The sequence below is a fragment of the Adiantum capillus-veneris genome, chromosome 2 (assembly GCF_014529385.1).
Source record: "Adiantum capillus-veneris isolate H3 chromosome 2, ASM1452938v2, whole genome shotgun sequence".
NCBI classification, from domain to species: Eukaryota; Viridiplantae; Streptophyta; class Polypodiopsida; order Polypodiales; family Pteridaceae; genus Adiantum; species Adiantum capillus-veneris.
The window spans coordinates 21,865,441-21,891,706 of NC_140932.1; the positions used below are offsets into that span (position 1 = coordinate 21,865,441).

At 41.1% G+C, this 26,266-nt stretch overlaps 1 protein-coding gene across 1 annotated transcript in view; it reads left to right on the top strand.

The window, feature by feature from the left end:
* The window catches only part of LOC147462488 (uncharacterized), a 36,331-nt gene extending 12,718 nt beyond the window's left edge, over nt 1-23,613 (top strand). Inside the window, exons 2-3 of the mRNA XM_086493677.1 lie at nt 15,675-16,273; nt 23,534-23,613. Coding sequence (XP_086349803.1) covers nt 15,675-16,273; nt 23,534-23,613 — 679 coding nt within the window. The remainder of the gene's footprint in view (nt 1-15,674; nt 16,274-23,533) is intronic.
* The last annotated feature ends 2,653 nt before the right edge of the window (nt 23,614-26,266 follow it).

Here is a 26,266-nt window from a genome sequence, read left to right on the forward strand (position 1 = left end):
ATAAAAGTAGGATCTTGAGCACGGGATGGATGCAAGACATTAAGACGTGGTTTGGTTCATTATACTTGCTACATGATGCCTCAATAGACTCCCAAGTGAATGAAGCTTTTTCACAATGCCAGTGTATTATGGCTTGGGAGGAATCTCATGGGGGCCACTATATGTATACCCTTTATATCACGTGCATTCAAGGACTATTTATAAAACCCCTTATCTGTGAATTTTTTACACAAATAAAAGGGATCCTTTTCCTATTCAATCTATAATTTTTTCCAATATTATTTTCTCAACACCCTTCTATATGTGAAAATGTGAGAAAATATAGAATAAAAAAATCCCCACTATTGAACGCACGTGATAGACATTGTTTTATTGTAGTGACCCCCACCGGAGGGAGGAATCCAGTAGGTAGTACTTCATACATTACACCACCCATATTGTACCCAACTACAAAACCATGTTCATCACCAAACGAGGAAAATATACTCACCCTTTTATGCTTGAGCCTATCCCCTTGTTGGTGATATGCATTATGGTAGCCATTCGGCTTAGCTCCCACTTCCTTCAATGCGAGATATGTCTTTGAGGCTATGGAGAAGAGTCAAATCGAATCTACACATTATGCTCACTGCAAGTTGGAGAGTCTGAGCACCACATACTTTTACAGTGCTCAGATTTTTCTCACATCCACACTTGCTTCCCTCACATTTTTAGCTGCCATGACTTAGACCTACATGATTTTCCCTCCCAACTAGAGAATGGGCTCTCCATTATGACTCTTATCACCACAATCTTGGAGCATCAAGAATCATTTATTAACCCCACACATATGACATCACATGTATCTTTGGTCCCATAGCTCATATTTGACTTTTGAGGATGATAATAGAATCTCTCTCTCTCTCTCTCTCTCTCTCTCTCTCTCTCTCTCTCTCTCTCTCTCTCTCTCTCTCTCTCTCTTTGTGTGTGTGTGTGTGTATACGGAGTAGCTTGTGCACAAGAGGAGCACCCTAGGATTTGGAGTCCCCACGATGTGTGGTAGGATTCAGCACTCAATGATATCTCAAGCTCTTTAGAGGAAGTATAGTAGCGCTCTCTACTCAAAAAAATTGTAAGCTCAATAAAGACATAGTATAGATAAAGGAAGGTCTCATCCACCTTGCAACACATGTAAGATTTAAAAAAAAAACACTTTCTCAATGAGTTGTTTCAATGATCACTTTTTGCTCCATCAAATATGTAATCCTACCTAATATGATTGCCATTCATTCAAGTAGGTGTCCACCTACTAACTAATATTATTGACATTCATTCAAGTAGGTGTCCACCTACTAGCTCCAGTCACATCTATTAGATAGAATCTCCAAAGATCCTATTTGTCTCAAGACGGTACGCCATGCTAAAGGACACAACTGAATGAAGGGATTGAGCACATGCCCATCTACATGGATGACTCTATGTATGGTGGCTTAGGCCAAGCAGGAAAATGCCTTGAGTCTTGCTACACCCTACATTAGCATTTAAAAAAATACAAAGCCATCCTCCCATTGCCTCTACACCTGTTGCCTATCATGATCCTTTATGTGTGTCATTGTTTCCACCTTCTTGCATGTTCTCTTACCAACTGTTGACACATTCCATACATGCACTTCCTACAAAAACTAGTCCAAACTCATGTTTCGACCACAACAATGTGTGCACTCCTGCCAGGTGGCGTTTCCCATGTCACTTTCTACCCTTGCCTCACACGCCTCCTTTTGTTTTCTTTCCCTTATAACTTCATTTCAATACTAACTTTAAAATGAAAGGGAATTTGTTTACATTCCCCTTAATGAGACCTTTTGGCACACCTACTTCGAAACGTTCTTATTAGGGGGAATCTTGCAAGAACCCCCTTGATAATGGAACAGAAAAGGGAAAAGAAGTTGTAGTGATCGCATGGGAAAGGCAAAGGAGTTCAGGTCCTTTCAAGGTTCATTAAGCCAAACCTTTATAGACTCCCTGTCTCTCATGCTTCCCAAGACAAAACTCTAGCGTGTCTCACGAGCTCGCTAAAGCTCCAGGGCCACAAATAAAACACAAACACATCCGCTTAGGATTGTGCAATCCATGATGGACTAAGCCCCACATGGCAAGAAAGAACTCTAGCGTGTTTTGTGAGTTTGTTTTAGGGCCACAAATCAAACGTGAACAGATGCGCTGATGAGGATTGCGCAATTTGTGCTAGGCTAAGCCACATACACAGCTCCATTCACCACAACTGTAGCATCCCACTATGTATTTTGAAAAAAAATTGTGCAACATTGCCTACCCTAGCCACCCTCTCTAGCTCACCAGATGTCCTCTCCATGTGCATACTTGCCTATGATCTTCACAAGAAGGCATTCATTTTCTTTAAGATTGCCAAAGGCCATCTTTCAAGATACCCTCTAATTAATATTTGTGTCCAAAATCATTGAATCAATGGCACATACTCACAACAATGCATCATTTATTGTAAGCCAATAATAGAAATCTTCATGTTATTTACCTTCATTGGGATCTACATTCTCTTTATTTAATGTAGCTCTCCTAATGGTTTCAAAAAAGATATATTCACTACCTATAAAGTGCAAGGACACTCTAAAGAGAAGAAAATGCTAAAGGGAATTCAAGTGAAAGAAAACCAAAATGTATCAATGTGCACTTGAACATCTCTTTATATGGACACGAAAAGTCTTTTGACTTCCCACTTCCATGGGTCTTTTCATTTCCTAAACTCACCCTTTAGTTATGCACTTAAGATGTTTTGAAGGGCTTTTAATTTTTCTGAGATTGGGGAGACCTAATGGGGTAATCTTTATATCTCAATATCACACACATTGTTTTTTCCATACTCACAATTGTGAGTGGAGATGTTATATTAGCTCAACAAAGAAGGTACAATGAGCCTCAAGCACAACATGTGCCTTGAGGTGACAACATTTCCAAAACGGGGGACTATACAATTCTTAAGTTGGAAACACTATTTTTTCTTGACCCAATAGCTCTTGCCATAATTAGCTGATGCAACTTAATGTGTGATTCTATTCTTTAGCTTGTGAGGCTGACCCTATAGTAGATTCTAATAGATAAGCTCAACACTTTCTCACACAATATCATTGAACTAAGCTACCACACACATTTTCCCTCCTCTTTTCACCACACTCTTAACCCTCCTCTTCCTGCTTCCCTCTTTTTCTCTTTCTTCCACTCGATCAAAATGACCTAGCACCTCTATTGAATCCATCACCATCTATGACACACTACATGAACACAATAGGTGAATCCCAATATCAATCATCAAGTAGACCAAAAGAAGGAGATATTATTTAAAAAATAAATTTTGGTTATGGTGAAAAGGGAGAGTGAAGGATTTTAGGCTCTTTGGAGCTAGGAAGATAGTCCATGAAGCTCAGGTGGTCATTATATGTAAACCCTCCATATCACGTGTGTTCAAGGTCCATTTTTAAAACCCCTTACCTATATATTTTCTATGAATAAAATACATGCTTTTCCTATTCAATATGTGTAAACCTCCTTTGCTTGGTACCCTTTGGTATGTTGAAGAAGGGTAAAATCTATGTTTTTAAAACCCCTTATGTTGAACTCATGTTCTATATCCACATATTTATGGGTGACCCCCCTAAGCAAGGAAGTCTTAGTGCAACATGTCCATATGCACAAAGAAGATTCATTTCCAACTAGGAAGCTCCAATCTTCCTTTGCACAAAGAAAAATGTAAGTGATTCATTTATTTGCACTAGATTATTAACAAATCTTTCAACGTTGTCCTTGGTTCTTAATATTCTGTTTGTGCTACTTTACTCCTAATAGATATGTATCCCTCAAGCATAGAGGAATGGCAACTCTCAAATTATCTCATTGACATTGTGACTAGTTGGCAATGCTCCATTGGAAAAGAGCTTTAAAAATGGAAAACTCATGGGTCTCTTGTAGAGAAGGATATTTTTCTTTTATGATCCATTCTATGTTCCACCAACATCTATGAAGAAATGTGGAAGTGTCTCAAGCTTACACTACCTAACTTTACAACTGGAGAGTGGAAACTTCCAAGCCTGAGCACAAGTGAAAGCTATAGGTGCAAGCTCTCTTATGAAATCTAAAATGTTTAAAAGCCTAACATTGCAACCAAGAAAGTAGAGTATCAATTTTTATGTTGATCATTGTCTTCATGGATCTTTTTATAAAGGTAGATGTGAAAGTGTTTAGAACCATGGTCCTGAAGAGGTTCTAGAATTTGTGGATGAATGTTGGGGTGAGAAAATTGTGAACGCAATCATTTGAAAAGTGTAAACTAGTTCCATTACTTGTTCATATATGATCCATACTCAAAACTTCATCTTGTTTTATTTTTACAATCAATGGTATCATGTGGGTGGTCAATTAGTCCATCTATATGAAAACATGGATGATTAAGTTGAGAACCCCATCCTAGACATTGATGATGGGAATTGGATCATGCTAACTAAGGTGGATGAAAGAGAAATATCATGCACACAAGTGAGTGTGTGTTGGCTAGATTATCACTCAAGAAAATTAGGTTCCAAGATCAACTAACATGGACTCATAAACACAATCTTGAGTTGTTGCTAAGCCATCAAAAGATCACCATAAACAAGAGAGATGTAATGCAAAATAGACTTGGTTTATTCATTCATGGAATGAGCTTTAAATAGATCTACAACCTTGCACCACTACATGTGGGATAATTCCACCTTTCCTCTCCTTGAATCATACTCTTTACTCTAGGACAAAGCTCACACTTTACAATCCTCCCCTTGAGCTTTCGACTAGGAAGAAACTGACAACTCTGGTACACTCCAATCTAGGAGCAAAAAGAACATCTCCGATCCAAGAGATCATCCCCAATCCAGGAGACAAACTATCTCTAATCCAAGAGATACTCAACACCTCCCCTTACACAGATGTATAAAACTGAGACCAAGATTGTCCAAGATATGTCCAAACAAATACAAGTGAAAGGGAAATTCCAAAATAGAAGCTAGAGGATGTTGTCGTAGACTAGAAGGCTATTGCTGCCTTCTTCTTCATCTTCACCTTTGTCTTCTTTTTCCAAATAGACTTTGGACCTTGGATCGTTGGTGCTCTCTCTGTCCCTTTTGAAAAACTTGGAAGGAAGGTGAACCTTCTTCCCACAAAATGCTGCAAGTCTTTGATGCTAGACAGTCCTTTGTTATGTGCCCTTATTTGCCACACTTAAAACAAGTTTTGTTAGTAGAGCCAATTGCAAAAGCTCCTCCCTTGAATAAGCATTCCTCCCTTGCTTCTTCTCCTCCGACATTAAAGAGTTGATGACATCTTGAAATATGGCGTTGAATCCTTCTCCTCAATGATGGTCATGATCTAATCAAAGCTAGGTGGTAAGGCTACTAGAAGAACTACCATTTTGTCCTCCTTTGGTACTACACTGCTTATACAAGCTAGTTGTGTGGTCATGCTTTTGAGGCAATTGACTAAGCTTGCAATATATTTGTTATGTTTCATTTGTAATTTGTATAGATCTTTCTTTAAGATCACTTTTCTCTTCTTTTTCCTAGCTCCAATTTTTTTTTCTAATGCTTTCCATGCAGCTAATGAGGTTTCACAATCATCAATGAAGTGTACATAGTTTTCATGTAGTGCAATGATTATGATTCATAGTGCTTTCTCATCCTTATCTTGACTTTGTGCGCTCATAGCTCGTGTCCGTATGTATGATCCATCATTGGATGAAATATCAATGATGGTTGGCTTGATGATTCCCCATGGAATCTTCTTCGTTAAGTAACCTTTCAACTTGGTCTGCCAAGTGTAAAAGCCCTCCCCGTTAAATTTCATAAGCCCTTTCTCTTCCATTGCTAATAGAGGGGTCTCAGCTTAGGAGACTCTCCTAGCCAGTGTCTACCTCTTCACATGAGCATGATAGGAAACTTTTTGCAAATTATTGTGCTTAGTTGCAAGATTTTTGAAGTTTTAGAGATAGATAGATAGATAGATAGATAGATAGAGAGAGAGAGAGAGAGAGAGAGAGAGAGAGAGAGAGAGAGAGAGAGAGAGTGAAAAGAAAAAAATCCTTTTGTGAAGCTCCTCTTCACTTTTTGGGTGAAGCCCCTCTTCACAAAAAAAGGTTTTGAACTTGTTTGAACTTCCTTTGGATGCTTGCTTTACCTTGAGCCTTTGATGTGAAGTTCTTTGAAAAGCTTTGATGAAGGCCTTGAATCTCCTTTTTGGATTCCTTTTGAGTCTTTGAAGGCTTTGGATTATTTGCCTTGGAGAAGTCCTTGAAGTATGCTTTGCCGCAGCTCGATGGGAGAAAGCTCTTAAAGGGTCTTGAAGGCTTGAGGCAGAAAACTTACGAGAATGAGCTCCTCTTAGGGTTTTGTCTCGATGCAACAAGGCCGTGGGAAGGCAGTATTATAAAGCCAAGCACATTCAAGAGCTAGCTAGGAGACTTGGCACATGGACAATCGCTTAGCGGACTTGGAAACATTGGTGACAAATTGCATTATATAAGCTATCAGGTCTAGGCATGCGGCTCAAATGCCTGGTGCGCGGCCACACCCCCCCCCCCCCCCCCCCCCCCCCCCCTCGCGGACCCGCTTGAACCATAAAAAATGATTTGAAATGCAGAGTTGATGTCCGTCCACATTCCCAACAAGCTCCAATTTAAGCCCACGTCCACAAGAGTCAACACTCTATAAATAGGGAGCTATCCAAGTGGACTAAACCATTTGGTTGGCATTACCTCCCAATAAATAAATTATTAAACTTGGCTCGACAGTCACACAAACTCACACACACACCAAAATATAATAGAAAGATGGTGATGGGGTTGAGGGAGCTCCCAACCTTGGAATGGGGAGCTTGAGGAGTCTACAGAGATCTCGTGAGGGAGTCTTCGAGATTATGTGACCAAAGCAAGGAGAAAAATAACTCGATGATATTAATTGAATATGAAAATTAGAAAGAAATTGACACAAAAAATCACTAGAAATGTTGTAATAGGTGCTAAACCTCTCCCTAGTCAAGCCTACCTAGCCATGGAGGGTAGTGGCCTCCTGGGTGTGTCAAGGACATGCCCTCACATAGCTAGATTAGGACTTAATTAGTGAGAGATGCAAATGGTTATGTGAAATAATTAATCACTCTAATGGAGATGCTAATCACTAACACATTAGTACATAATGGCAAACCTAGCTAGCATAACCTAGAGCTTGATACCACTTGATGGGAATCGGATTGTGCTAGCTATGGTGGATGAAAGAGAAACATCATGCACACAAGTGAGTGTGTGCTGGCTAGATGATCACTCATGCGAATTAGGTTCCAAGATCAATTAACTTGGATTCATAAACATGATCTTGAGTTGTTGCTAAGCGATCACAAGCTCACCATAAACAAGAGATATGTAATGCAAAATAGACTTGGTTTATTCATTCATGAAATGAGATTTAAGTAGCTCTACAGCCTTGCACCATTGCATATGAGATAATTCTACCTTTCCTCTTCTTGAATCATACTCTTGTACTCTATGACAAAGCTCACACTTTACAATTGATGTATAGAACCCATCCATGAATTGATGTGTGGATGTACACCAAACATCTAGCCACTTTGGAGATAAAATCCATGTGCACGTTTGAGCAAGTGATGTAGGATGTACAAAATCAAAGAGATAAATTTGCCTATAGATTTTGATTTTTAGATAGATGGAAAGAAGTTGTGTAAATAATGAATTCTTTATTTGTTGGTGACCTTCTTGGCTTGTAAGTAGTATAGTTTTAATTTTTTCAATTGCTCTTACAACTTGCAAGTCTTGAGAAGGAATGAAAAGAAAGTCTCATGAAAGGACAATGAAAGAAAATTCTCATGCAAAGACATGCCGGAGTGGATCGTGCATCTATTCTTAAGTTAAACCATACTCCCTAGCTAGAACCTTATCATATTGCCTACTATTGATAGTTTGTACCCATTGTCATTTACAATTGACATTTTGCAGAATTTTGATATCAATGATAGGTGTAAATGGCTCATCTCCTTGGTTTCAATTTTGTAAGATTTTGTGTTGGATGATGTGAAAAGAGGTGACAATGTAAGCTTACAATTTTGTAAGGTTTTTGTGTTGTTAGCTGATGTGAAAAGATGCAATAGAGTTTTGTATATTGAATCTTGTTATGCAGGAAAAAAATTGCCCACCAAAAGTCACATTTTTGTATTATTATTAGATATTGTCATGCCACATACTTGTATATTGGGACTTGTCACTGCAAAAAGGTCCTTGCTAGATCTAGAGCCATATTTCATAATCTCAACTTAGTTGAAGTATCTCCCACCATGTTCGGTAGTGTATTTAGGCACTTTAGGTTTAAGGCTAGAATATAGCATGAATAATTTTTTGGGGCTTGACATGCTACTTTTAACATAGTGATATTGGACTAAACATAAAAAGTGAAACCAAAGGTATGCTACAATTGTTCTAAGACTACACATGAGAGGTAGATGCGATGCAATTATAATAGTGGAAGTCTTATCTTAATTAACTTGTACTCCCTTTACTTCATCTAAGGAAGGCAGTGTGCCCATAAGTGAGAATGCAGCAGGAAGGGGAAGAAGAAGAGAATATTAATTGGGAAAAAAACACACAATGAGAAATCACTATGTGTTTCCTTCATTGTATATACACTTGAAGAGTAAATCAAGTTAGTGAGTTAATGTATAGAGGGTGTTAGGAATAGGTGGATGGCCACATGCTTTTATCCTGAAAATTTCCCACTATAAGGCCTATGTGGCCATAAGTGGATATGACTAAAGCTAGTATGTACAACCGCAAAGCATGAGAGCTTCACCCTTGTACAACTGTATTCACCCTATACCCATCAACTCAATGGAATGTGCAAACCTCTTTGTAGCTAGGATCTTCATAAGGGCGTTCAATGGGTTGTCATCAATGTGGACCTTGTCAAGATCTAATCACTCATTTGTCAATGCATCTTGATTGAGATGATATCTGACCTCAATGTGTTTTGACTTGGAGTAAAAAACAAAATTTCTTGCCAAAGCAATGGCATTGACTATCACAACACAAAATTGTAGCTTATTGAATGTCTAAATCTCTTACTAAATGAGCCAACCTTGTACAATTGTATTCACCCTATACCCATTAACTTGATGCAATGTGCAAACAACTTTGTAGCTAGGCTCTTCATAAGAGCATTTGTTGGGTTGTCATCAATGTGGACCTTGTCAAAATCTAATCATTCATTTGTCAATGCATCTTTGAATGAGATGTTATCTCACCTCAATGTGTTTTGACTTGGAGTGAAACACAAAATTTCTTGCCAAAGCAATGGCACTGACTATCACAACACAAAATTGGAACTTGTTGGATTAATGCTGCAGCATACTCAACCTCTTTTGGGGGGGGGGGGGGGGGGGGGGGGGTCACTATGTATATATTTTTTATATCATGTGCGTTCAAGGAATATTTCTAAAACTCCTTCTCTGTAAAATTTCTACAACTAAAATACACCCCTTTCTTATTTTGTCAAACCATTTGTTGTCTTGGAGATTTTTTTCTTATCTCTTTACCATACTCGATTATCTTTCTTTAAATTCCATTTCTTTTGACACTAGTAGCACTCAAACTAATGCAAAGAACCTGTAGATTTGTTGTAAGAATTCTTGTAATACTTACTTTTGGCACAGTTATGAGTGTGACCTATTTTATCTTTGTCAGTAGCAATATATGCATCACCTTGCTTTGCAGGCTCCATACACTTCTACATATCTCTTCACTGAGTAGAATGGAAACTACAAAACCATAGGCCAATTTTTGTCCAGCATAGGTTTGCTAACTCATGATGCAGATATATACCATAAAGAAGATAGAGATCATGATAATAATATAGACCACACTTCGTTGTCAAAATCCACTCCCTGTGATATCAATTGACTAAAAAATACACTGAACGCATTCAAGTGCTTGGAAATTGTCACCTTCTTTCATGCAAAGCTTGAAGAGATTCTTCAGCAAGTACACCTTGTTAATTGTGCTCTCTCTCTCATATGTATAAGGATTAGCAATATCTTCACCCTCTATAGTGAAATACATAGATTCAACTAAGTGTAAGCAAAGAGTGAACCTGGATTTTGTATCTAGTATCTTTCATTAGGCTTTTGTATCTAGTATCTTTCATTAGGCATACTTATATAGCCATATCCTATTGCATACTTAGAGATTGGCTCTAATTGGCATTTTTGGATTAACACATCGTGTATTTTTTCTTTCCATATAAATTATTTGTTCCATAAAATTTATAATATTGTGAATGTCCTTAGAGGAAGATGCCATATTTGCGAGAGTTGAGCACAATGGCAAGAATGCCAAAATATTCTAACAAGATAACATGGATAAATTTTGATAGAACCTCCTTTGTAACTTGAGAAAAATATCAATCCAAAATGGTGCTCAAATTGTCAAAAAATTCATAGTAGGTAGACTTGTGAAAAAATCCGACAGTGTCTGCTTTGTATGGGGAGTGAAAATTCAACCCAAATGATGCATAAAATCAACTAAAGAGAGTATCACTAAAAAACGAATGCCATACATGATGTCGAGAAAAATATCCCATAAGATACATGATCTATGGTGAGTCTAAAACAAAACTGGGATACTTTCAAAAAATGCCAAAAAATGGCTCCACATAGTATAAAATAGGCAGTGTTGCAACTCAACATACATGAGTGAAAATGTGCACAAACAAGTGACAAAAGTAATGCAAACAATGTATAAGATCTTAATGGAGATATCACTCTCAAAAGAGCTCAATGACACTCTAGATTCTCAAAAATAAAATGCATCTATCAATGCATAAACCTACCATTGAAACCAAAAGCTAGTGCAAAATATATATCCAATAACGTGTTATCCCTATGCATATAGAAACTGATAAATTGTGTGCAAGCGATGTGCAAACAACATCCCTATGAGTGTAAAACTCCACCTGCAATGTCAATGCAAGAAACTACACCTCAACCAAAATAAGATCTTCAATTACAACTCCAATGAACCCCACCCATGATGTCAATTTTTATACTCCACATCGGAACAGTGTCTCAAGAAACCAGTCCAAAAAGTATGATAACTCTCCAAAAATCACTCACTGTGAGTGTAAGAAATCCATAGGTATGTGTCAATGGTAGGCTGGGAAGGCCACTGATGCTCAAGATTTCACCAAATCAATGTGATGCCAAAGATAATGTGAGTTGATGCCATCTTTCATTGCTCGGATAGAAGTGACAAGCCTCAATGCTGATGTTGTTACCATATACATGTGGTAGTGATGTGTGTGAACACACTTAGGACCGTTGGGGCATTTTTTCCCTCACTAGGATTTTTCCCCCCCGTGCATTGTATATATGCGCATCATTCTAGGGCTATCTATTTTTCCATTGCACACTAAGTAATACACTCTCTATTGTGTTCCTCGAGCTTCCTTCGTCTTCTCCAAGCTGTGTGTGTTTTCTTGCAACCCTAATTCCAACAATTGGTATCAGAGTAGCTTGGATCCTCCTGGGCTGAGTCGCCAGCAGCTCCAGCACATGCCTACTCACTTCTTCGATTTTTATGAGCTATGTTGTCATTTTGTGCAAAATTTCTATCAGTGCCATTTTTTGCATAACAGGTCCCTTACGATCTTCTACTGTTTGTGCTATATAGCACGTGTTGTTCCCGCAATCCTTCTTCTCTTTTCAGGAATTTTTCACATCAGGTGCAACATATACCATGACTGCCAACAACACATATGTGTTCAAGATGTTTGATGCTGAGGACAGATTGGATGGGGATAGTCACCCTATGTGTGCTTATATGATGCAACATGTTCTTGTGTCAAAGGGCATTTGGAACATTGTGCAGGGCATTGATGTACGTCTTGGTTTTGAGGATACAAGTAATGTTGAGGATGTTGCAGGTCTTGCTGCAAGGATTGCTGTTGTTAGAGTTGTTTTGCCTACGATTGAACAAGATCATTGGGATGTAAAAGATGCACATGTTCATGCATTGATTGTGTTGTCTACAAAGCGTACTAATACTCCTCACATATTTTCAACAAATTTGCAAAACAGGCTTGGAATATTATGGCTGGTCTTTATGCAAGTCGCAATGAGGCAAAAATCGCATTGCTACATAAAGAGCTGGAGTCAAAGATTATGCATGAGGAAGATGATATAGACACTTTCCTTGCTAGTGTCAAGGATATCAATGAGCAACTTATTTCTTCAAGGGAAGTCATTTCATACAATTCCCTTGTGCAGACTGTCCTTGACGCCTTGCCAGATTCTTACCAGACTTTTGCTAGTACTTGGAGACTTATCACCCAAGGAAATCCTTAAGTTGTCAAGTTTGATGCATTGTGCACATTGTTGTTGCAAGAGTCACTTTAAAAAAAAAACATGACTAGACAGCGTGCAGTTGAACATGATTTTATTGTTGCTCAAAGAAAAGGTGGTAACATCAATGCAACCACTTCTTATGGTTCTTTTGTGAGTGGACAATCACATGTTCCCAATGCTTCTATTGGCAAAAATTAGTATGGAAATTCTGGTGATAAGGGCAAAAAGAACATGTGTTGCCATTATTGTTGTTACCATATACATGTGGTAGTGATGTGTGTGAACACAATAGGACCACCGGGGAATTTTTTCCCTCTTTAGGAGGTTTTTTCCCACGTGCATTGTATATACGCCCATCACTCTAGGGATATCTATCTTTCCATTGCACACTAAGTAACACACTCTCTATTGTGTGCCTTGAGCTTCCTTCGTCTTCTCCAAGCTGTGTGTGTTTCTTTGCAACCCTAATTCCAACAATTGGTATCAGAGCAGGTCACGTCCTCCCAGGCTTAGTCGCCATCTGCTCCAGCACATGCCTGCTCACTTTCTTCGATTTTAGTGAGCTTTGGCAAGCGTTCGTAGGTCGACAAATATTTTGGGTGAGCTCGAAGAGCCTGGTCTGCTCATAATTTTGATTTGGGCTCATTTCGGCCTTCGTTTCCACTACAGGCAGTACTGCACAGGCTATTTCATCATTTTGTGCAGAATTTTTGTCAGTGTTGTTTTCTGCATAACAGATTCCTTATAGTCTTCTACGGTTTGTGCTATATAGCACAAGTTGTTCCCGCTCTATTTCTCCTATTTTTGGGCAGTTTTCACATCAGGTGCAACATTTACCATGGCTGACAACAACAACACAGATGTGTTCAAGATGTTTGCTGTTGAGGACAGGTTGGATGGGGACAACTACCATATGTGGGCTTATATGATGCAACATGTTCTTGTGTCAAAGGGTGTCTGGAACATTGTGCAGGGCATTGATGTACATCCTAGTTTTGAGAATGTAGGCGATGTTGAGGATGTTGCAGGTCTTGCTGCAAGGATTGTTGTTGTTAGAGTTGTTTTGCCTACGGCAGAACAAGCTCGTTGGGATGTTAAGTATGTGTAGGCTCATGCATTAATTGCGTTGTCTGTGAAGCGCACCATTGTTCCTCACATCCGTTCAGCAAAATCTGCAAAACAGGCTTGGGATATTTTGGTTGGTCTTTATGCAAGTTGCAATGAGGCTAAAATTGCTTTGCTGCGTAAAGAGTTGGAGCCGAAGATTATGCATGAGGAAGATGATATGGAAACTTTCCTTGCTAGTGTCAAGGATATCAATGAGCAACTTATTTCTGCAGGAGAAGTCATTTCAGATAGTTCCCTTGTTCCCTTGTGCAGACTGTTCTTGATGCCTTACCAGATTCTTACCAGACTTTTTCTAGTACTTGGAGACTTATGACCCAAGGAAATCCAGAAGTTGTCAAGTTTGATGCATTATGCACATTGCTGTTGCAAGAGTCACTTTCCAGAAAAAGCAGGACTAGATGACGTGCAGTTGAACAGGCTTTTATTGCTTCTCAAAGAAAGGGTGGTAACAGCAATGTAGCCACTTCTTATGGTTCTGTTGCGAGTGGAAAAATTTTGTTCCTAATGCTTCTGCTAACAGTAATTCGTCTGGAAATTCTGGTGATAAGGGCAAAAAGAAGATGCATTGCCATTATTGTAAAGCCAATGATCACTTGATCAAGTCGTGTCCTAAGTTGAAGGCCAAAGAGGCTAAGAAGAAAGAGGGTGGTTCCACTGCAAATGTTGGTTCCACTATAAATGCAGCCATTGAGTCTTCTGTGAAAGAAGACTGTGTTGTTGATGTTGATGCAGAATGGGATTTTAGTGCAGAGTGCACATACAATCCTGCTGTCCATGATGCATGCTGTCAGTTGCTGCAGATTCACATGTGTGGTATTTCGACAGTGGTGCTACAAAGCACATTACCTCACATCGTGAATTGTTTACCTCTCTCGAGTCTGTCCCTCATGGGAATTCAGTCACTTGTGCCAACAATGCCTCTTATCCAGTTCAGGGAGTTGGAAAGATTGTGCTCACTGCTGCTAATGGCAGTTCCTTCACACTTGTTGATGCACTTGGATCAAGAAGAATCTCTTGTCTGTATCCGCACTTGCTAGACTTGGACTTGTAGTCAAATTTGTGGATGACAGACGTACAGTTCATGATCTCAGTTTTGGTGATGGAATTGTTGCATCTGGCCTTTTGTGCCGTGGGCTGTATAAGCTCACTTTGTATGACAAGTGTGGACAAAATTTTGCAAATGCTGTTGCAGATTCAAGGGCTATTTCAGATGCAAAAATTTGGCATGCACGTTTTGGTCATCTGAATTTTACCAGTTTGTTGCGTTTGCAGAAATCTGATATGGTTGCTTCTTTGCCACCTCTTGAAGCACTTGATAAACATGTTTGTGAAGGCTGTATTTTGGGTAAGATGTAGCGTTCTAAATTTCCAAAGGATGGTTGAGTTCGGGCCACATGTAGGTTGCAGCTTGTGCATAGTGATGTTTGTGGGTCCATGCAAACTCCGTCCTTGGGCAATTACCTGTACTTCATGACTTTCATTGATGATTACTCCCGGCATGTATGGGTATTTCCGCTTAAAGCGAAGTCCGAAGTTTTTATGTGCTTCAAACAATTTTTGGCTATGGCTAAAAATGTCTCGAAATGTACTATGGGCACCCTCCGTTCCGATCGAGGGGGGGAGTATATGTCTCATAAATTTAATGCATTTCTGGCTAGTCGCGGGATAAAACACCAATGTACAATGCCTTATACACCTCAGCAAAATGGTGTTGCTGAGAGGAAAAACAGGTCACTGACGGAAATGGCACGATGTATGAGCAAAAGTCAAGCTTTGCCGCATTCTTTTTGGCTTGAGGCCATCATGTGTGCCACTTATGTACTAAACAGGTGTCCTACAAAAGCTTTGCAGTCTATTACTCCATATGAAGCATGGCATGATAGAAAGACTTCTATTGAGCACATGCGTGTTTTTGGCTGTTTGGCATATGCTTTGGTGCCACAAGTGCAGCACAGAAAATTGGATGATAAGGCTGTCAAATGTATTTTTGTTGGTTATAGTGCTGAAAGAAAAGGTTACAGGTTGTATCATCCGCAAAAAAAACGTATTCTGGTTTCACGGGATGTAGTGTTTGTGGAAGATTCTGTTCAACCCTTGCTGTCATGTACTAGAGACAGTAATGTAAGCTCACATGACATTTATGACACTTTGTTGCCTCTTTTCAGTGGTGGAAATACGAATGTAAGTTCAAATGAGGAAAATGTTCAGCCTATGGGGGTTACCGAAAATGTCTTAGATCAGCCTATTACTGATGCAGATATACATGATGTACTTGATGAGGAAAGAGCTGAAAATGAGCATGCTAGAGGTATGCCAAAATGGCTGGTGCACACTTTGCATGACAGTAAATTGGATGCACCTTTGTCTAGTCATACTCGTTCAAGCTCTCGCCATGCATCTTATGCATCAGATTGTTATGCTTTGGCTGTGTCTAGTTTACATGATGTTGAGGAGCCTCTGTCTTTTGATGAAGCACATAATTTAGAAAATTGGATGGCTTCCATGCAATCAGAATATGATGCACTTATAGAGAATGACACATGCACTTTATGTGATTTGCCTCCTGGCAAAAAGGCCATTGGTACAAAGTGGGATTACAAGTTCAAACGCAAGCCGGATGGTGAGATCGATCGCCATAAGGCTCGACTTGTTGCAAAGGGTTATGCACAGCAAAAAGGCATTGATTATGAAGAGACTTTTGCTCCCACTTGTGGTATGAATACTGTGCATTTTCTATGTGCATTGCCAGCTCATTTTGGTTGGGATGTACATCAATCAGACATTGTTACTGCTTTCTTGAATGGTGACATATTTGAGGAAGTTTATGTAATGAAGCCTCGCGATTTTGTCATAAAAGGACAAGAGGACAAAGTGTGCAAATGTAACAAGGCTTTGTATGGGTTGAAGCAATCTCCTCGTGCTTGGTATGAGAAAGCTGACACTCATTTGGTCAAACAAGGCTTTCGTAATAGTCCAACAGAAAGCACATTGTATGTAAAGTGTGAGGGTGATATACTTTTCATTGTGGTTCTTTATGTTGCTGATTTGCTGATCACTGGACCAAATGAGAGACATATTGCTGAATTTAAGGCTGATTTGAATGCTACTTTCAAGATGAAAGACTTGGGGCTATTGCATCATTACTTGGGTATACAGTTTAATCAGTGTGATGGTGGTATTGCCTTGTGTCAGAAAAGTTACATAGAGACATTGCTATGTAAGTTTGGACTTGAGGATTGCAAACCTATTGCCACTCCCATGGAAACAGATTTGAAGTTCAATCTACATGATGCTGGCGATCCTGCTGATGTCACTCTTTACCAAGCTGGTGTTGGCTGCCTCATTTATGTATGCAATACGAGGCCGGATATTAAGTTTGCACTCTCACAGGTCAGCAGATTTATGCATAGCCCAGGGTCTAAGCATTGGCAGGCTGTCAAGAGGATTTTCCACTACCTTAGTGGCACTTTACATCTTGGCTTGTTTTATCCCAAGGGGAATCATTGCCGCCAGACTTACATGCTTTTTGGACTAAGATTGGGCTGGTTGTTTTGACACGCGAGTGTCCACAAGTGGTTTTTGTTTCATGCTTGGCAGTTCATGTATATCATGGTTGAGCAAGAAGAAACCTACTGTGGACACTTCGAGTTGTGAGGCTGAGTACAGGGCACTCTTCACAGCTATGGTTGAGTGTGTATGGCTCAGACGCCTTATGGCTGATTTGGGTGTTGGACAGGACACTGCCAACACTATCTACATTGACAGTCAGAGCACATTGGGAGTTGCGAGGAACCCAATTTTTCATGCTCTCACAAAGCACATTGAGGTGCATTACCACTATGTCAGGGAGAGGCTCTCAGCAGGAGAGATCATCTTGGCTTATGTGCCAACATAGGAAAACCTTGCAGATCTTTTCACAAAGGCATTGTCTCATGAGAAGCTTGAAGCTTTCCGCAAAGCTTTGGTCTTACTTCCCTTTGTGGACTGATCATGTCCTTAGGGAATGGCACTTCCCTTTACTCATGTGCCAGCTCTCGTTCACCGCATCACTCCAGGGGGGATTTGTTACCATATACATGTGGTAGTGATGTGTGTGAACACACTAGGACCGCCGGGGCATTTTTTCCCTCTTTAGGAGGTTTTTTCCCCCGTGCATTGTATATACGCCCATCACTCTAGGGCTATCTATCTTTCCATTGCACACTAAGTAACACACTCTCTATTGTGTGCCTTGAGCTTCCTTCGTCTTCTCCAAGCTGTGTGTGTTTCTCTGCAACCCTAATTCCAACAATTGTAAAGCTAATGATCACTTGATCAAGTAGTATCCTAAGTTGAAGGCCAAAGAGCTAAGAAGAAAGAAGCTGGTTCCACTACTAATGATGGTTCCACTACAAATGTAGATATTGTTGAGTCTTCTATGAAAGGAGACTATGATGATGATGTTTATGCATAATGGTTTTTTAGTGCAAAGTGCACCTATAACCCTATTGTCCATGATGCATGCATGTCAATTGCTACAGATTCACATGTGTGGTATTTTGACAGTGGTGCTACAAAGCACATTTCCTCACATAGTGATTTGTTCACCTTTCTTGAGTGTGTCCATCATGGGAATTCAATTACTTGTGTCAACAATGCCTCTTATCCGGTTCAGGGAGTTGGAAAGATTGTGCTTATTGATGCAAATGGCAGTTCTTTCACACTTGTTGATGCACTTTATGTACCTGGGATCAAGAAGAATCTTTTGTCTGTATCTACAGTTGCTAGACTTGGTCTTGTAGTCAAATTTGTGGATGACAGATTTACAGTACATGATCTCAGTTTTGGTGATGAAATTGTTGCATCTGGCATTTTATGACGTGGGCTACATAAGCTCGCATTGTATGACAAGTGTGGGTAAAATTTTGCAAATGCAGTTGTGGATTCTTAGGCTATTTCAAATGCAAAATTTTGGCATGCACATTTTGGACATCTGAATTTTGCCAGTTTGCTGTGCAGAAATCTGATATGGTTGCTTCTTTGCCACCTCTTGAAGCACCTGTCAAACATGTTTGTGAAGGCTGTATTTTGGGTAAGATGCATCATTCAGATTTTCCAAAGGATGGTTCAGTTAGGGCCACATGCAGGTTGCAGCTTGTGCATAGTAATGTTTGTGGGCCCATGCAAACTCCGTCCTTGGGCAATTACCTTTACTTTGTGACTTTCATTGATGATTACTCTAGGATGCATGGGTTTTCCTCTTAAAGAAAAGTCCAAAGTATTTATGTGCTTCAAACAATTTTTGGCTATGACTGAAAATGTCTCAAAATGTACTATGGGCACCCTCTGTTTCGATCAAGGGGGGGTAGTATATGTCTCATGAATTTAATGTGTTTTTGGCTAGTCGTGGGATAAAACACCAATGTACAATGCCTTACACGCCTCAACAAAATGGTGTTGCTGAGAGGAAAAATAGGTTACTTACGAAAATGGCATGATTTATGGTCAAAAGTCAAGCTTTGCCACATAGGCCATCATGTGTGCCACTTATGTACTTAAAGAGTGTCATACAAAAGCTTTGCAGTCTATTACTCCATATGAAGCATGGCATGATAAAAAGCCTTCTTTTGAGCACATGCGTGTTTTTGGCTGTTTGGCATATGCTTTGGTGCCACAAACACAACATAGAAAATTGGATGATAAGGTTGTCAAATGTATTTTTGCTGGTTATAGTGCTGAAAGCAAAGATTACAGGTTGTATCATCTGTAAACAAAGCGTATCTTGGTCCCACGTGATGTTGTGTTTGTGGAAGATTCTGTTCATCCCTTGCTGTCATGTATTAGAGACAATGATGTAAGCTCACATGACATTTATGGCACTTTGTTGCCTCTTTTCAGTGCTAGAAGTTCAAATGTAAATTCCAATGAGGCAAATGTATAGCCTATGGAGGTTTCTAAAAATATTACGGATCAGTCTATTACTAATGCAGATGTACATAATGTACTTGATGAGGAAAGGGCTGAGAATGAGCAGGCTAGAGGTATGCCTAAATGGTTGGTGCATACTTTGCGTGATAGTAAATTGGATGCACCTTTGTCTAGCCGTACTCATTCAGGTTCTCACCATGCATCTTATGCATCAGAGTGTTATGCTTTGGCTCTGTCTAACATACATGATGTTGAGGAACCTCTATCTTTTGATGAAGCACAAAATTCAAAAAATTGGATGGCTGCCATGCAATCACAATATGATGCACTTATAGGAAATGACACATGAACTTTATGTGATTTCCCTCTTGGAAAAAAGTCCAATGGTACAAAGTGAGTTTACAAGTTGAAATGCAATCCGGATGGTGAGATTGATCGCCATAAGGCTCAACTTATTGCAAAAGGTTATGCACAACAAAACGACATAGATTATGAAGATACTTTTTCTTCCACTTTTTGTATGACTACTGTGTGTTTTCTATGTGCATTGGCAGCTCATTTTGGTTGGGATGTACATCAATCCAACATTGTTACTGCTTTCTTGAATGGTGACATATTTGAGGAAGTTTATGTAATGCAGCCTTGTGGTTTTGTCAAGAAAGGAAAAGAGGATAAAGTGCACAGATGTAAGAAAGCTTTGTATGGGTTGAAGCAATCTCCTCGTGTTTGGTATTAGAAGACTGACACTCATTTGGTCAAACGAGGATTTCTAACAATCCAACAGAAATCACATTGTATGTAAAGTGTGAGGGTGATGTATTTCTCATTGTGGTTGTTTATGTGGATGATTTGTTGATCACTAGACCAAATGAGAGACATATTTCTCAATTTAAGGATGATTAAATGCTACTTTCAAGATGGAAGATTTGGGGATGTTGCATCATTACTTGGGTATACAATTTAAGTAGTGTGATGATGGTATTGCCTTGTGTCATAAAAGTTACATAGAGACATTGCTATGTAAGTTTGGACTTGAGGATTGCAAACCTATTGCCACTACCATGGAAACATGTTTGAAATTGAGTCTTCATGATGCTGGTGATCCTGCAGATGTCACTCTTTACCAAGATGCCTCATTTATGTATGCAGCACAAGGCCAGATATTCAGTTTGTAGTCTCACAGGTCAATAGATTTATGCATAGCCCAAGGTCTAAGCATTGGCAAGATGTCAAGAGGATTTGCTACTTGAGTGGCACTTTACTTATTGTCTTGTTTTATCCCAAGGGGGCGGGGGGGGTCATTGTCGCCAAACTTACATGCTTTTTCGGACTCAGATTGGGCTGGTTGTTTTGACACGCGAGTGTCCACAAGTGGTTTTTGTTTCCTGCTTGGCAGTTCATGTATATCATGGTCGAGCAAGAAGAAACCTATGTGGACACTTCTAGTTGTGAGGCTAATTCCAGGTATGGTTGAGTGTGTATGGCTTAGACGCCTTATGGTTGATTTGGGTGTTGGACAGGACACTGCCAACACTATCTACACTGACAGTCAGAGTGCATTGGCAGTTGCGAGGAACGCAGTTTTTCATGCTCGCACAGAACACATTGAGGTGCATTACCACTATGTCAGGGAGAGGCTCTTAGCAAAAGAGATCAGCTTGGCTTATGTGCCAACACAGGAAAACCTTGCAGATCTTTTCACAAAGGCATCGTCTTGTGAGAAGTTTGAAGCTTTCCAAAAAGCTTTGGGCTTACTCCCCTTTGTGGACTGATCATGTCTGTAGGGCATGGCACTTACCTTTACTCTATGTGCCAGCTTTCGTTCAATGTTCACTCCAAGGGGATTTGTTACCATATACATGTGGTAGTGATGTGTGTGAACACACTTAGGACCATCAGGGCATTTTTTTCCCTCACTAGGAGGTCCCCCCCCCCCCCCCCCCCCCCCCCCCCCGTGCATTGTATATACGCCCATCATTCTAGGGCTATGTATCTTTCCATTGCACACTAAGTAATACAATCTCTTTTGTGTGCCTTGAGCTTTCTTCGTCTTCTCCAAGCTGTGTGTGTTTTCCTGCAACCCTAATTCCTACAGATGTTGGGCTTGCCAATGCTCAAAATCATTGAGATGCGGAGCCGAGCTTGTCGATGCTCAATGAAGAAAGCTGCAATATAAAGACAAAACTCATAGAATCTGCTCTCAAACTCTCAGGTCTGATCCTTTAAGGGAGAGAATGATGGTGGCCGTTGATTTTTGGGCTCTTGTGAATTCCTTCATGCATATGTGTTACACACTGTTTGTGGGGTGTGTGTGTACTCCCCAAAAGAAGTTTCAAAGCTATGCTTTTCCTTTTGGTATAGATCCAAGAGGCTTCATCTTTTCACTTTTTATTTTGTCAAAGTATAGGGCGGATAGTGTGTCGTGCTCTCTACAGTGGGTGCTCCTCAGTGCAATGTGCATGAAAATCTCACTCAAAACAGACTGAAAATAAAGGAACAATAGATAACAACTAATCACACAGAGACACAACAGCACACAAAACATAGGACTCGATTATCTCAAAGAATCGATACAGACTCTAGCGTGGCAACACACTCAGCTCCAACCCAAAACTCGTAGGTACAATGGGGGTGTCGAGGCTCATATGTGTAGGGATGGTGCAGACGTGCTGTGTCTGTATAGACTCCCTACTCTAGATGACGATGTTGGACCATAAATGAAGAAGATGACAATCCTGACCCAACAGATACTACTCACATGTACCACCATAAAGAGCCACCAACTGCTCATAAATGTCAGCCATCTAAGTCTATCTCCAAACTGAGTGGAGGTGTTGACCTGGCCACGATGTCCACTAGACCACCATCCATATCCTTGCCATGTGTCACTGCCCAGCCTAGAGAGTCCGTTCAGTGTGAACCAGACCATACCAACTATATGAACTGTGTGTCCTGTGAAAGTGACATTGTAGCCTGCTACAGGTTGCCCGCCTCAAGACCACTCACCATCTCAATGAGAGGAATACTTAAAAAATTGTGAAAGAAAACCACTAGGTACTGCATCCATACGTATATCTTTCGTGAAGCAGGTGCTAGGCCCCAACCATGACCTTACATGCCTCAAAAAGTGGAGTTAAAAGCAATGTACTGCTTACAAACGCCTTAAGCCTTTGAATAGGCAGGAACCCAGTATGATTGCATAGTCCAAGAATCCCAATTGGAAAAACAGAATGAGGCTCCACAACAAAGAGATATGCTCGGTTTGGATCCAACGTTTCTTTATCTTCCATAACCATAGTGAGAGAAAAATGACTTGGTCCATGCTTGTAGATGAACCTTGCAACACTTTCTGCACAACACTCTTCTTGAAAAGAGGGATTTACCATAAGGTGGAGTAACACAACAAATAAGGTTAAACTCCATTGTGATGGCAGAACAAAAAGCACTAACAACGCGATGGCAACCAAGTGAATGCTTGAAAGCCACAAGGAAACAGCCAAAGGGCTCTTCATCTTGCTCGTCTATTGTGAAACACCAAAAGACCTACTTCAGAAACTCCAAAAGCTAGCAGGCCTGGCAGAGCAAAGTGTACATATTGCTTTCTTTTTTTTGCATTTTTTTCTAGAGGGGAACGGGTGGGTAGGGCTAGACAGGGGCGAGGGGGGGGGGGGCTAGGGGGGCGAGAGGGGAGATCGGGTGGGTAGGGGCGAGGGGGAAGTGGGTAGTAAATGGCCGAGGGGTGGCCTAGGTAGGGTGAGGGCGAGGCCTAGGTAGGGGGAGAGTGAGGGGTAGGTAGGGGGCGAGGGGTAGGTAGGGGGAGGGTGAGGGCGAGGCCTAGGTAGGTAGGGGGGCGAGGCCTAGGTAAGGGGAGGGCGAGGAGTAGGTAGGGGGTAGGTAGGGGGCGAGGCCTAGGTAGGGGGGGGGCGAGGGGTGGGTATGGGGTGAGGGAGAGAGAGGGGTAGTGAGGGGAGATAGAGCAGAGAGATGTCATGATTAGGGAATATATCAATTTTGAAATCAAAATGGTTTTTGTTGTATGCCGTCTTGAAGAAGCTTTGTGAAGGGAGTTCGCTAGACACAGAAGAGAGCTTTGTTCTGGTTGAAGAAGCAGACATTGATGGAGCTGATGTTGAAGGTTGTTGACCTTATCTTTCTTTCCCCTTCTATGATTCTTTATAGGCTCACCAGATCCAAAGGCTACCACCAAGGGCGCACGAGGAGTAGCTTCTGTGACCTTCAACCTTTGTGCTGGCTCAGGTGGCTTATTAGGTTTAGTTACTGTGGAAACATTGGAAGAGGGTGTACCTTCAGGCAAAGAGTGAATAGAGACTTCATAACAGGGCATAGATTTGGTAGCATCCAACCACTCCAATAGATCCTTGTCTAACTCATCAAGTGGAGTAGGCTGTTCCAATTCAAAGCTGGTTGCTAGGGACAAAGAACTATGTTGCACGACAGGATCCATGCCTCCTCCTAGGCAAATGGGTTGCATCGGAGAGCCAGGAGTATGTATCCACATGGCATCGTTTCCCCAATCATGAAGTGCTTTATTGTGTCACAGCCATGGTCTACCAATGAGCAAGGGAAATCTGCCCTCCACCTGTGGAAGACGAATCACAACAAAATCCAAACTAAAAGTGAAATCTTGTACTTGCAGAGGCACCTTTTTCATATGCCCACAGGGTATACTGTCCTCTGGTCGGCCAATGTTACTGTGATGGGGTAGTTGAGTAGGTTGCAGGCCTAAAGCCATCATAATGAACTCAGGCATCATATTGATGCCAGATCCACCATCCACAATTACTCCTGAAAATTGTTGCCCCAAGACTGACACTGTCAGGCGAGGGCTTCTATAATCAGTGAGGGGAGCAGCGGGATTGGATATCATAAAGGATTCTGATGGTCACACTGGGAGGTGCCCGCAACTAGGACTTGCTCTTGGGTAAAGTGACTGAATAATAGCAAGGTGTCACTTCTAAAACTCGCATCTAGCCACAGCATGTCATAGAGGGACACTTGTTGGAAGGTGTTCTTCAAGACTGTCTCTGCTGTTAGCTTCTCCTGATCTACCAGTGGTTTCTCTAGTACCTTGATCTTCTATAGATTGGAAAATGCTTCCAAGAAAGCTTCATCAATATCGGAGAGCAAAGATTTGGATTCTTTCATGGCACTGGGGGATGGCTCGTTAACAGCTGAAGGCAGGGTATCCACTGGTGTGAGAATGTGTGGGGGAGTTGAACTTGCTGGAATGCTAAGACCGATAGCGGCTCTCTGGGCCCGGGTGAGGATGCCCGCTGCCTCCTCTACCAACTGCAACTTCTCTTGAGTGGTAACCACATGGGCGGAAGGGGGTGGTTGAGGAGTGGGGCTCACTGCTATCAAATTGAGCTTGGGAAAGGTAAACTCATTTTGGCTTTGACTTGGGTTCGAAGCCATGGATGCACGAAGTTTAGGGCAATCTTTACTGTAGTGATCCTTCGTTTCAGGGCAATGACGGCAGTGAGGGGACCCTTCTGGTAGGGGGCATTTGTTTTGGTAATGCCCATATTCCCCGCATCTCTAGCACAAAAGGGTCGATTCAAAGGGCGAGTCGAAGGGCGAGGTGGTCCTTGCTCCTGGTACACGGAGGTGGAGGCATAGAAGCTTTGAGGTGATGAGGGAGCATGGGTATGATAAAATCTCTGAGAGGGAAAAGTGCTCTGCATACCTTGCATAGCAGGGGCTATCAACAAAGGTGGCATATGGTGTGGATGGCTACAGGGAGAAACCATGTTGGATGTAGGTGTTGGCCCTTGTTGAAGAGTAGGACCAAGACTTTGCTATATTTGTCGCATCGCTTTAGGTAATAGCAGTCCTTGTCCTCATGTCCAAACTTTTCACAGAAGTGGCAGTAAACCCGAAGGGGGCATTCCTGTAGAGGGTGCCCTAGAGAGCGGCATGAGCTACACCAAACCATAGCCTTAGTCTCCTGCTGAGACTTGAGCTCTTCTAGCTCTCCCAATGCCTCGTGATGTGGAGGCTTCTCCTGTCGAAGAGAGAAGGACCTCTCCTCTTGAAGAGCTCGTTGTAACTTTAGGGCTTCTAGTTCCCTGCGTGAAGAAGTTAACGGATCAGAAGGACTTTCCAAAAACAATGAGAGGGTCTCTACCTAAGGAGAGTTGGTGAACAGCTTCCTAGCTTTCTCTATCCTAGTAGTAGCCGCGACAAACTCCTCCAGATTGGTGTCAGGTCAGAGACTCTCTCGGAGTTTTTGCTGAGAAGTTTTGGGAAGAGCCTTCTCCACCCACTTCTTAACCATAAATTCCCATGGTTGTTGAGGAATCTTCGCAACCACAGACTTGGTTTTAGTCATGAGTTCTGCAAAAATCTCCTCTGGCTGGAGCACCATATTGGCCAACTCATCCAAAACCTTTTCTTGGTAGTCACCTGGCCTGAATGTTGCACGGAACTGTTTTCTTAAGGCTACCCAAGTTGAAAAATGGTTCTCTGCAAATTGACTATACCACTTGTCTGCTGAGCCATCCAATATTGATGGAAACAGTACCAAATAAGAATCTTCTCTATTAAGACCACGACCTCTACAAAGAGATACAAACCTCCTTGCATGGTCATCTGCATCTTCTGAGGAGAGTCCCTTGAAAGTAGGAAACTTGATGTTTACCTTGGCCAAAACATTGGTCAACGCCTCCATGACCTCTTGCTTAGGAGCCTGTTGCTCAATAGTTTGTTGTAACAAAATGGGAGAGAGCTTTACTGGGGAAGGTGACCTGAAATATGTAGAACTGGATGGAGGAAT